This window comes from Oxyura jamaicensis, chromosome Z (assembly GCF_011077185.1).
Source record: "Oxyura jamaicensis isolate SHBP4307 breed ruddy duck chromosome Z, BPBGC_Ojam_1.0, whole genome shotgun sequence".
In the NCBI taxonomy this organism is placed as follows: domain Eukaryota; kingdom Metazoa; phylum Chordata; class Aves; order Anseriformes; family Anatidae; genus Oxyura; species Oxyura jamaicensis.
In genome coordinates, this window is record NC_048926.1 from 47,548,044 (window position 1) to 47,561,041 (window position 12,998).

The window sequence follows — 12,998 nt, forward strand, 5'->3', positions numbered from 1 at the left end:
AGCCGTAGGCTGAAATGCACAGTTGGTTACTGGTTATGATGATCACCTCCTAATTTATTATAATCTTAGCTGGAATTTGATCCCAGTGATGAAAGATGGTTTTGCCCAATTCTTGACGCAGAGGTAGGCTGTGGTTTGTTAGCATTCATGCCACTTTGATACGCATCTAAAACTGCTGAACTGTTTTTTCTGGTCTCTGTGTGGTAGTGTGGAATGGGGACCAGTTGCTGAAAATCACAGCAAAAGCTTCATTTTTTGCCATACTTTCTATTTTGTCTTATTGTAGAAGAACATGAAGAAAAGACTTTGGAAACATTGTGGGTTGTTCAAAATCTTATGCAATTATTTTCTGCTCTTTGAATGTATCTAAAATTTTCACTATAAGGTGTCACAGCTGTGTTCACTAATTGTTAGACATTTTTTTCTTTACGAGGTAGAGCTAAACAAAATCCGACAATCAGTTTCTAACTACTTGGAGTACTTCTTTGCACAGACAAGGCAAAATTCAGTTATGCTTTTCTAAAATTCTCTGACCTCAGCCTTATAAAGGTCTTACCTTATCATTCAGCAACACAGAACTAAACTGAAGTCTGCTCCAAAGCCATTGAACAAACAGAGGAGGGGCAAATCAAGAGGAGTCTCTTTTTGATTTTCCCTTAGCAATAAAAGATGGATGTCATAAGCAGAAAGAGAATGAAGGAAGGGTTCCCACTGAACCTTGGAGTCAGAGGTCTGTCAGCATTAATTTATTATCAACATGAAGAATAGGGAAAAGAGTTTGCATATAAGAATTTTCAATCTGAATGTGACTACAGTGTGGTTCGGTATTGGAAACCAGTGGGTCAGTGGGAGTCCCAGAACTAGGAGAATGCTTTCTTCAATGTGAAACAAATCATCTAAAGAAATTCTTACTGGTTAGTTAGTAGATGATGCTGGGGCTATGTGTGAATCTTTCCTCTATTGCTAGGAGCAGCTGTCCCCCAGACTCTCCCTGTACCGATTCTTAGGTGACATCTTGCTTACAGATTTTTGAAAACCATTAAGATGATAAAACTTGAATTATTTCTGTCTTCTGTTTATTAGATGCAGAAGGCCAAATCACAGAACAGCAACATAGTAAAACAGTTTCACTGTGAAGTAAGTAGGTCCACACGTTTTCAGTCTGCAGCTGTTAACTAGCAATAAATGATCTTGATGCACGTGTAGTCTAAAAACTCAATCAGTGTAATTTTTTAAAGCTACCATAGCAAATATAGAAGAGTAGTTTGCAATAACTAAAGATTTTAACCTGAATACGTTTTAAGCTGTCTGTGTTTTGAGTGTTAGTCAGAAATTCTTTATCTGGTACAGAAACTGTATAACCAAAGGAAATGTGTTCAAATAAATGAACTTGCTAACACCGGGAAGGAATGTTCTTCAAAATACCACAAACAGAGTATAAGGTTAAAAGCTTCAAAAGAAAATAAATGGGAGAGTGGAAGTGCCTTTAAATAAATGTGATCCAAATCTTATTTACCAATCCCTTATTTATACACCAAGATCTCCAAGCCCAAAATAAACTGGTTTGCTTGTCGTGAACTGAAAACAGAGGCAATAGATCATATTATATTGCTTGAGCTGCACAAGTCATACTAGGACCATTTTCATTCTGTATTAAGCTGAAATAACTAGCATAGAGATGGTTCCAGCATGGGGTTGGTGGCCTCTCTTGTGGCACTGGTGCATGCCACACTCATTCTTTGGTGTAGTAAGTATGTCTTGTTCCACCTTAAACTTCAGCTGGTTTTCCTGAACATGCCAGTCCTAACACTTGCAAATAAGTCTTCAAAATCTACGATATTAAGAGTGCTGGGCACTCATAAGTTGCATACATTTCTTTCCAGTGTGCTCATTCCTTTGTACATGAGCAGCTGTTTCTCTTGTTGCAGCTTTCCTGAAGGATAAAAAGGACACGAATATGTCAACTCCATTTTATTTTAAAGCTATGTTAGAAGATTAGCTGTATTAAGTGTTACGCATGTGACAAGTACATGTCCTATCCAGAAGTTAAATAATCTTTGCTCAAACTGTTGGAGAGATAAGCTGGAAGCTAAGTAGAGGTGTGTTTTTGTTTTTTAAGAAAGAGCAGCTTCGATGAACAATATTATTAATGAAGACCAATAGTCTCTGCAGTCCAATTAAAGCCAATACATTCAATCAAATTAACTTAGTACATTCAGTGCACAGACTTGCTTTTTTTGGGCAGGATGAGAACTACTTACTGATTTAAACCTTGATTAGTGCACTGAAGGAGCGAGCTGAGGTAATTGTAAGTGATAGATCAGGCAGATCATACCCTTGAGAGGGTCGATAATGGCAATGTGTGCAGGAACACTGATCGCTTTGTTATATAAATCCATTCACTTGCAGAAGTGTTATAGGCTATTTATAAAATTGAGTCTAGTCTATTACGTAGGAAACCCTGCAGGGGATGCCTGTTCCAAAAATTCTTACCCAAGTCTTCATCCAGTTTTGCATCATCTTGTCATGCTCATTGATGGCAGTTCTCCAGGTAACGAATTCTTTGGTCCATCTGTCCTGGCCAGCACTATCTGGAAATTGTAAGTGGGGTGATTACATAACCAAGTAATGACGACGTAAGCTGATAGCAACTCAACTGCAGTACATCCTGTGGAGGACCAGTCTAGAAGAGACAACATTTTGTCCTTCATTTTGCTCTACGTTCTCTCCAGTTACTTGGAAATAAGTTCTGTTCAAGTGGTCACGTCTCCTCCCCTCTGCAGCAAACTTAATAGCCTCCAGAGTGAGCAGATTCAGTGCTTGAGGTTTAAATCCATTTAGAAGCAAGGGAATGTTCCACTTTGATTATACAAAGGCCGGAGAGAAGAACAGTATAATACAGATGACTTTTTCAGTAATGTTATGTAGTGACTTGTCCTCCATTCCATATCTGAGAACTTAAGATGGATTATTTTACTGCATCTTGATAAATTTTGACTTAAAATCCTGTCTACCAACCTTTTTTTTTTTTTTTTTTCTTTCAGTCTCTACCACGATGGTGGTGACATCCACAGTTGTAGTATTTTCTATTTTTCTTTCATTACCCTAGTGGCAATATGTAATGCTTCTGAGCACTGTGGCAGCTTCCCTCTGCTTTACACTTACTTACAGAAGTTTCACTGAGATGCTCTTCATTTAGCTTCCAAACCTGGCTTTAGAATAACTGGGATGATAGCAAGCCAACTTGTACCAATTCTACTCTCCTTTTCTCTGCCACTGAAAAGGGCTGGGTTGAGCTGTGCGTGACAAATTCACATTTGACTCTGACCAGCTAAATAGACATTATTTTCCTTCTTCCTACCAAAACAATCCATTCTATATCGCCTTAATTGTTCCTGCCACCTTTTTAAAGACTGCTCAGACTTTCTGCAGGTGTGGGTATGTTCTCCAAAGCTATTTGCAAATGGTGCTCAAGTTGCCCTGGTCAGGTCAGGGTGCATGAAGATCTTGCCAAGGTGCTCAATTTATCTGGCTGCCCTCAAGCCTAGTGAGCATCAGACTAAAGGGGTTGGAACTGACCCTGCCTGACTGCAAGCAATTCACGAGACATCCGACTTTCAGATGCACTGTATGGTGCGCATTTCTTTTTATCACTTTAGTTCTTAGCATTAAAGATTTTTTCTTCATTACCCTGTACAGTTCTTTCAGCGTGTTTTTAATATTTGCCTTCCATCCGATCTGTGTCCATTAGTTCAGCAGTTCTGGTTTCATTTCTAGACTGTAACTGCTGATGTGCAGGTTACTCCTGTAGGAGAGTGTGGAAGAAGCAACTTTTGTGGTGGTAAAACCTTCTCATACATAACTGAAGTGGACACTAATACAGTAAATGAGAGTTTCTGTCTTCACATAAACATTTTATGTGTGCAATGATTATAAATCAGGATCAGGACAGACACATGGCATACAGTGAGGACCAGCCTACCTTTATCTTCTGCTTTGATGAGCACTTCTGATGCTGTGTTCCCAACTTCTGAGATGAATGAACATTCATATTTTGTATTTTCTGATACTGCATCTTTCACCCAACTTAGAACATGCACTCTGCCATCAAACAGCATATGAGATTGCTCAGTGATGCATGCCTTCATCCTCTGCCCATTCTTCTTCCAGACAAAGTGTGACTCACGCGGACCTATAAAAATGTCAGTCAGCTTACTTTGGGGAAAAAAATGATACAACTTGTGTCTTTGAAAAGAGAACAAAAGCCTAGGACTTTAAGATTAGACTCAAAGGCATAAAATGTTTTATTGCAACGTTTCTTAGGTTCCTTCAGCTGCAATTCTGGGCACCAAAATGATGGGATAAAAGAAGAGCTAGCATTGGTAATTTAGGTTCAAACCAAAGTTGTAAGTAATTCCATACGTAGTAAGGAATTTTCTGTGTGTATTCTCACAAGGAGGAACTGACCCATAAACAGGGTAGACGAGGTAATGAAGATCAGCAGAAGATCACTATGTGAAGACCTGGGCCACCCTGCAGCTAGTGTCTGGTACAAAGCTGAAGCCATCAGAGACGTGCCTTCTAAAATCTGAAGTAAAGGCCAGGAGGGGAAAAAGTTCAAGAACTCAGGGTGTCAGAGATGCTGGAACTAATGAAAGAAACAGAACTGGAAGAAGTGTAGAACCATTAGTCACAGCAGGCAATTAGACAAGACAGAACTTGGGATCGGCTTGGATCAAGAACAAAGAGCAATCTAATCTTTTACCCTTGTTGCTATTATTCGTCTTAACCTGAGAGGAGAGAATCTGAATAAATCAGAGATTGACAGTAGCCCAGAGGACAGAACAGCTGTTCCCAGAAAATTAGCAAGGTTGGATGAAGTGGCAACATCAGAGACTTTCCGTTTAAAGGAAAGGTATCTGGGCAAAAATAAGAACTTCACAGTAATTCTGACTTTTAAAACGTGCCTGTTTCTCCCCTGAGGCTTAGGATCCAGACTAGCCTTAGCAAGACAAGATGTAAAAAGAAACTCAGAGTAAAAGGAAAATAAAGGATTTTTGGAAGTAAGTGTTGAGGAAACAGGCAACCTACTACAAAAGTCAACTTTTACTATGCAAACTTTTTATTGCATATTGATGTGGAATTTTCTCTAGATAAAATAGCTGATTCTTGGCCAGTGTCCTGAAAACTGGTTAAATTTTGGATTGCCATGCAGGCAGACCAAAAAAAAAAAAAAGCCTGTACATCTATGTGCTTTTCAGAAACAAAACTAATAATCCCCTACAAATACAGAGAAATAAATCAGAAGTAAGTGCAAGGCTGAATGATAGAGAACGTGATCTAATTAAGACAGGGTATATTTAATGTCTGAGAGAAAGAGGTGTGGGGGAGAGGGAGGTGGCACAATCCTGAGAAGGACTGATGACAGCTGACAAAAGTGGGGAGGGCAAGCATAAGCTGAACTGCAAACAACTGGCAAATAATATTATTAAAAAATAAAAGTCAATTATAGACGATTGCACTAGTTCTGTGATTAAGAGAAAGTAGGTTACAGGTAGCTAAAAACATGGGAAATTGGGACCTTAAGAAAACTAATGAAGGTGGTATTTGGACAAATGGGAAGAGCAGTAAGTAGGTACAAACAGACCAAAATAGAAGTCTTGAAATAAAAAGCAAGGCTTTGAGATACTGGGCTTTGAATCTACCTTTTGAAGAGTAGAGAGCACACTGGATTATGAGTGCTAATGGATGCCGCAGATAAGTGCTGAAAAGCTCAAAACCACTGCATTTGTACTGAAAAGAAATCAGGCAATAGTGTCAAAAGAATTTGAGATGACTTGGAGAAGCGAAGACTAGCTTGACCACAGTAAAGATCAATAGTAAGTGCTGGGGTACAAGACTCAGGATGAGCTTAAGAGTTATTACTCTGGCATTGTAAAGCCAAAAGGCAGGTGCTGGATTAAAGCCACAAGCTCACAAGTTTTATTAGCCGTAATTCAAGCTGCAAGACATGACAATAGAGCTATTTATTACCTAAGACCACGGGCTTGAAAAATACTGTTTTAGGGCCGTGCAAGGAAGTGGCACATTGAGCGCAGGACACCTCTCTAAACATACTTCAAATGTTTCGTGTTACTATTCACACCAAAGAACCCACTCTCTCTATTTTCCGGTGTTAAACATCACAGGTGTTCGGGAAAAGCTGCCAACAGCTCGCTGCAGACACACATTTCTCCAACAGCAAAATCCAACCGTTTCCTACTACGAGAAGTTTTGCCGGCCACGTGGCTTTTGGCCAGCCCCTTAGCCAGCTGCAACTGGGCGACTTTACCCTACCTTTGTTTTCTGTGCAGTCAGCGCTGCAGTTCCTCGACAGCAGGATCTAGGTTCAAGCACTGCTCAGGGTTAATCTTCATTTGAAGATAAAATAAATGAATACAAACTTATATTCTGCATTTGCTCCTGTTGCTATAATACAAGTGAAACACACATCTACTGCAAGCTTTAAAATATTAATTGCTAAAACATTTCATTTACTTACATGGCCATCCATTTTAAGAATGCTTGAAAGATTTAAGAAAATGATCTTTTAAAAACATCATAATTCAAGCAGAAAATTAAACAGCAAGGCAGATGAGACATGTAGATAGCTACACTTAACAACGAACGGTATTTCAAACCGCTAGGTTTGAAAGCATTGTTTCATCTCAGTAAAGTCGGTATTCATAACCTAATTCACCATCTTACCTGGTTTAGAGGTTAACATAACCTGGAGGAAGGTCAACATTTATACAACAAAATGCTATTAAAAACAAACAAACAAACAAAAAAAACAACTTGTTACACTTTCTGTGCTACCCCTTTTCTCTGCAAAAGTCCTTAACAATTTCTAGTGTGCATGGAAGCATTTGTTATTTTTCCATAGAGATGTTATTTTCTGCACCTCTGCTGTCAGCATTTTGTGTGAAATGTTACTGCCCAGGTAGGTGAAATGGGTCCCGCAACCTGCTTGGAGTCAGGCAGGCTTGCACAAACCAGGTATTTAGCAGCTGGATGATTTTGTCTCAGGACGTGCAGGAAGAACTCCAGCAGCTGTAGGCAGCATCAAAAACTTGACCTGTTTCGGCTGCTTGCAGAGTAAGTTTCTACCTGCCCTCTAAATTTATTCACTGAAGTGTTGGTTTGAATTCCGTTTTAGCTGAAAGGCAGTCAGCAAATCCAGCTGTGAAGAACCGAAGAATAGATTCAGAACAGCATGCTGACGGACCCCATGAAACCCTACCAGATCGAGCATTTGCCACATATGGATCAAATCCTGAGACACATGGCTTTCAAGATAGCTTGGAGATACTAATTTAAGAGCAAGAGATTATGGATTAAGCAGAGCTCACTGACATACGGCCGGAGCAAGGGGTAAGAGGGAATACCAGCCCCTCCGGTTCCCCTTGCCAGGCGCAGGAGCGTGTTCCTAGACCTGCACGGACATTTCAGAGCTCCTGGTGAGGAGGCTGCGTGGTGAAACGCTTAGGAAGTGCTGCTACACCTTGCTGTCGGCTTAACGCACTATTTTTCCTCACTTTTATACAGTTCCTGGAGATAAAAGGGTAACAGGAGAACTATGCTTCCCCCAGAATTACTCAGAGAAACGTTTCAACATAGAGAGGGGCGAGTTGGGTAAAACAAAACAGTGCCAGAAAGCCCAAACCTCTTAAAGCTGCCCCCCAGCCAAACTCGTCTCAGAAGGCTGACAGCAAACAGAAATCCAGTGAGGATAGCTGCTGACAGGTACGCCACAAAAAAAAATCTTGCAGGATATTAACAGTTGTTTTTTGACAAATGCCTGTAATGTGGTCACTGCATTGCTGCCGGGGGCTGTTCCGCAATGAGGCCTTAAGGTTTGGAAAACAAAACAAAACAAAACAAAAAAAAACCCTCTCCTACTCACCAAAATGTATACAAAGTTCACAGCAAGCACCAGATTGAGGGAAAAAAAATTAAATAAATAAAGCGTGGCATCTGGAGTTAACGCTTCCTACCTAGCTCGCAGCTTTGGCTTGTACCGAACGCTCCTGAACCAATCATCCCCGATTTTCGGAATGCCAAGATCACATAGGCAGCTCATGGAAAGCAGGGATTAAGTTTTAAAAAGACGCTATAATCTGGATGCAGAAAGATTATGTTCAGTCGGAGATCAAAGCACAGGAAAAGGTGACGCGGCCCCCAGCCATTAGAATGGAAAACAACCAGCAGCACTACCCAGCGAGAGGATGAAAGTTAAGACAGGAGGCTGGCTAGCATTTCATCAGCTCAGGGTCTGAGTCACTGCCGACAAATTAACAAATAACAAACAGAGCAAACATTTGCAGTGAAGGGCTGCAGACTGGGAGTGGGGAGAAGGAATCACTAAACTGAGACAAGCATCTCTGCAATTCTCTGAATCTGGCTTATCAGACAAGTCCGTGCATTTTAGCTTTTATTTCAGATAACTGGGTTTCATTAAAAAAAAAAAAAAAAAAAAAAAAAAAAAAAAGGTGCAATCTATTATCATTCTACGAGTGACAACAGTTTATAAGCAATTAAAAAAAAAAAAAATCACTTAAAAACCCAGGGAATACAGATCTCTAAGATGCCAACCGATAATATTTCCAAGAGCAAATAAATCAGTCTGAAGAACCATGGCATACTCCTTCAAAAACCTGGTGCTTCTGTTAACTCACCAGTACCTTTGTGTGCCAGCACATCTCGGGCTGGTGCAGCCTTATCCAAACAGATTACAGGCAGGAAGGGCTGGGCGTGAAGCACGTTAATGCCAGACAAAGCAGCCATCCCCAGAGGAGGCAATGCACGACAAAAAGTAGGACACGGCACCTGCCTCCTCAGAAAGAAATGTAAAAGCAGACTGGGAAAATGTCTGACTTGTCTGAGAGGAAAATGCAGCGCAGAACTGCCTGTGCCTCCCGGCACGACAAGCTCATGTTTAGCTGTTGTTATCTGAGTGGGTCCAAGGCAAGAGTTTGCAATTGTAACCCAGGTAATTGCCTGCAAAGAGTAATTAAATGAAGCCAAAAGAAGGGACTAGAGCAAAAAAAGTGTGGAGTTTCCGGTTTAAGTTTCCCTATTTTTGCCCCCACCCTGCCCTGTCCCTGTACCCCCATCAACTAACAAAGCTACGACCTTAAATTGTAAAATAAAGTGAAAAAAATCAGAGACCATAGCTATTTTAGGGAGCAAAGTGCTCTCCAGAAAGCATTCCTCCTCTCCATGGAGTACAAACTATTGAATTTGCTCCATTGTTTTCTGGACAGATGTAGCAAGGCAGAGACTGGAAGAGAAGAAAATGAGATATTAATCTCCACCGCGGGCACGGCGCACGCGGCATGTTGAAGCAGCTCTGGTACGCAATTTCTGCAGAAATGGCTCAAAAAAAGAAAAAAAAAAAAAGGGCCAAAAAAGCAATAGCTATGCTCCAAATCAGCTCCCATCTCACCAGGCAGGGCTGGAAAACCCGGCTTCTCCACCCAGGTAAGGGCTTGGGGTTTCTGCTCAGTGCTGAGTGGGAGCTGCACGCTGGGCAAGGAGAACGCAGCGCACGCGGTTATTCTGAATTATGAAATAAAGGCCAGGAGGTCAAGTTAAATCCCGTAAGCAAGTGGTGTAAAGGAGCAGGTGTACAGCAAAGAGAATCTCCTGAGGTTCTCAGGAGACGCGCTGAGAGGCAGGTGGATGTGCAGCAAACTTCACCTCTTACCCACAGCTAGTCGTACCGTAGGAGCTGCCACAGATTCCTGAGCACACTTTTTTCTTACGTGGTTGTGGTTTCTCAGTGGTCGTGTGCACAAGAAATACAGCAGGTGAATGCTGCTGCTTCCCACAAGTTCTCCTTGGCAAGGTTTTCACCCAGACTAGAAAGTACCACCTGTTTTTCCTCAGTCTCCAGAGACCTTCTGACAAGCCCAGAACGGCTTGGTTCAAACTGTGCAGATATTAACCTAAAACTTCCAGACCACTGCAATTCCAGCTGTTTGAGGACTATCAGCATGCTTAATTTGCCCAAGTCCTCTGCTGACAGATGATGCAGCTGATAAAATTTAGCAATGAGTACATAAAAACACTTACAGATTTCACTGGTTTTTCAGTAACATGGGATGGGCAACAACATGAAGGCAGTTTCAGACTTTTTAAGCTATAAGCACATTACAACAGCAATAATTGTTTGCAGGCTACAACTACTAGTACTAACAGACTCGTTTCCTCATGGGGAAAAAGAGATTTTAATGTTTCTTATGTTCTAGGTATTTATAACATTATTGAAAGTCATGTAAGAAGAGGTTCTCCAACTGCACCTGATTATTCATTGCACAGGCAAAACCTGTGCTAATACAGACAGCTGTATAACGTACAGGGCAGCATTCCCTTCAGCAGAAAAATAAGGAAGGAAATCTTCTGAAGGGGAATTAATGACATACTCTTGGTTTTATTTATTTTTTAAAGGTTTTATTTATTTATTCACGCTCCCCTCCTTTATCTTTAGGTGCCTTGTGCTTAAAATGTGCATAGTGGAGCTTACTCCAGTCTTAGAGTCAAGACTCTTAGTCTTGAGATAAAACATGTTATAAAATGTCTTTCTTGCAAGAACTCCACGTATTTATTATGGTGGCCACAGCCTTTGCATATAAAAGTGCACAGAAAAATAAATCTGTACATAAAAGTCAAATCTGCTGTCGATGCCAGCATTTAAGACTGCTGCATCCCTGTCCTAGTCCCCACAGAAACTGATGTTCAGTCGGCTTGCAGGTGTCACTAGGGAGGAACCACCAGAGCCGAGGCAACACCAGCACTGAGAAAGGCTGAGTAGTTTCTGCACACAGGTGGATGTGGGAGGGCCACAGCAGCCCTTCGTGACTGAAACAAAAAGTGCCAACGCGCTGGCAAGGTGCGGGCAGCTTGGTGGCACCTGGAGAGGGCTACAGGAAAGCTGAGGAGGGACGCGTTGTCAAAGAGCATAGCGACAGGACAAGGAGCAGTGGTTTTAAACTAAGAGGGTAGGTTTAGATTAGATATAAGGAAGAAATTTTTTACTCTGAAGGTGAAGAGGCCCTGGCACAGGCTGCCCAGAGAAGCTGTGGATGCCCCATGGAGGTGTTGGATAGGTCTGGATAGGCTGCACCGATGGGCTGAGGTCAACTGCATGAAGTTTAACAAGGCCAAGTGCCGGGTCCTGCACCTGGGGCGTAATAATCCCAAGCAGGGCTACAGGCTGGGAGATGAGTGGTTGGAGAGCTGCCAGGCAGAGAAGGACCTGGGAGTGATAGTGGACAGTCGGCTGAATATGAGCCAGCAGTGTGCTCAGGTGGCCAAGAAGGCCAACAGCATCCTGGCCTGTATAAGAAACAGTGTGGCCAGCAGGGCTAGGGAGGTGATCGTCCCCCTGTACTCGGCTCTGGTGAGGCCGCACCTCGAGTACTGTGTTCAGTTTTGGGCCCCTTGCTACAAGAAGGACATCGAGGTGCTTGAGCGGGTCCAAAGAAGGGCGACGAAGCTGGTGAGGGGCCTGGAGAACAAGTCCTACGAGGAGCGGCTGAGGGAGCTGGGCTTATTCAGCCTGGAGAAGAGGAGGCTCAGGGGCGACCTTGTCGCTCTCTACAGATACCTTAAAGGAGGCTGTAGAGAGGTGGGGGTTGGCCTGTTCTCCCACGTGCCTGGTGACAGGACGAGGGGGAATGGGCTAAAGTTGCGCCAGGGGAGTTTTAGGTCAGATGTTAGGAAGAGCTTCTTTACTGAAAGGGTTGTGAGGCATTGGAACAGGCTGCCCAGGGAGGTGGTGGAGTCACCATCCCTGGAAGTCTTCAAAAGACGTTTAGATGTAGAGCTTAGGGATATGGTTTAGTGGGGACTGTTAGTGTTAGGTTAGAGGTTGGACTCGATCTTGAGGTCTCTTCCAACCTAGAAATTCTGTGATTCTGTGATTCTGTGTTGAAGGCCAGGCTGGATGGGGCTTTAGGGAGCCTGGTCTGGTGGGAGGTGCCCCTGCCCATGGCAGGGGGTTGGAAGCAGGTGACTTTAAGGTCCCTCCCACCCCAAACCATTCTCTGATCCTGTGTTTTTCATAGAGAGCAGTCTAAAGTAACATGAGTACTTCTTCCAGTGTGTTTTTTATTCAAAACGTGTCTGCAGTATTCCATTGATTCTATAACCTTAAGCGATGACTTCCAAGTCCTTTTTGTTAATACATCGTAGGAGCAATTTTAAGTTTTAAAGTTATCTTCTAGATGCAATTTAAATAATAAAAAATGTGGCGCATCACAGATCCACAGGAAGGAATGGTTTTATCATGCTAAGATCGCTTCAGGTAATGAATGTTCACTCAGCGCAGAAATCACTAAAAGAAACGGTACAAAGCCACAAAATGACAAATTAACGCTTACTATCAGATAACTGTAGCCAGGGGTGTTGAAACTGAATTGTAGGCAGGCAGCAGGCAATAAAACACCAGAGGTTTGCAAAGGAGCTAACTCATAATCTGAGATACAGAACTGCTCCACCAGGTACTGTTTTAGCATTCCGAAATGAGGACAGGGATAAAGGTAAACCGAACAGAGATGAACACTGACCCCACCGGTTAACATCAGGGGTATTGCTTCAAAGCGGCACCGTATAAAATTCAAAGTGTTCTCCATAAAAATTATCAAAATGTTTCAGAAAGCTTTAGAGTATTTATGCAGTGGATTGCCCTGTGAGATTCAGGGCTTTTCCCCCCTCTTCCCTCCCCTCTCTGTTATAAGTGCACTGGCCTCTGTAAAGCCAGACCTCAGGCACCTGGACACAGCCCTGGGCAGGGCCAGGTCTGCACTCAGGCTGCAGGCGCTCTCTGGAGTCTATCTCAGTCTGCAGCAGCGCCCCGGGGAGCGCAGTGCAGCCTGTTTTCCCCACGCCCCTGCACGCCTGTTGCTGTGAGGTGGCAGCTCTCTGCCAGCAGAGCTCCAGTGAATCGCCCATGG

At 42.6% G+C, this 12,998-nt stretch overlaps 1 protein-coding gene across 3 annotated transcripts in view; it reads right to left on the reverse strand.

Moving 5' to 3' along the window:
- Positions 1-258: 258 nt before the first annotated feature.
- Positions 259-12,998, reverse strand: part of SEMA4D (semaphorin 4D) — a 63,936-nt gene continuing 51,196 nt past the window's right edge. The window contains exons 17-19 of one of the 3 annotated variants that reach the window (XM_035309181.1): positions 3,983-4,192; positions 2,494-2,591; positions 259-1,933 (exon numbers count right to left, since the gene is read on the reverse strand). In XM_035309181.1, the coding sequence (XP_035165072.1) occupies positions 1,889-1,933; positions 2,494-2,591; positions 3,983-4,192 (353 nt within the window). In that variant the 3' untranslated portion in view covers positions 259-1,888. Of the gene's footprint in view, positions 1,934-2,493; positions 2,592-3,982; positions 4,193-6,541; positions 6,564-12,139; positions 12,380-12,998 lie in introns of those variants that run through there. The other 2 variants (XM_035309183.1, XM_035309182.1) reach the window with 2 other exon arrangements.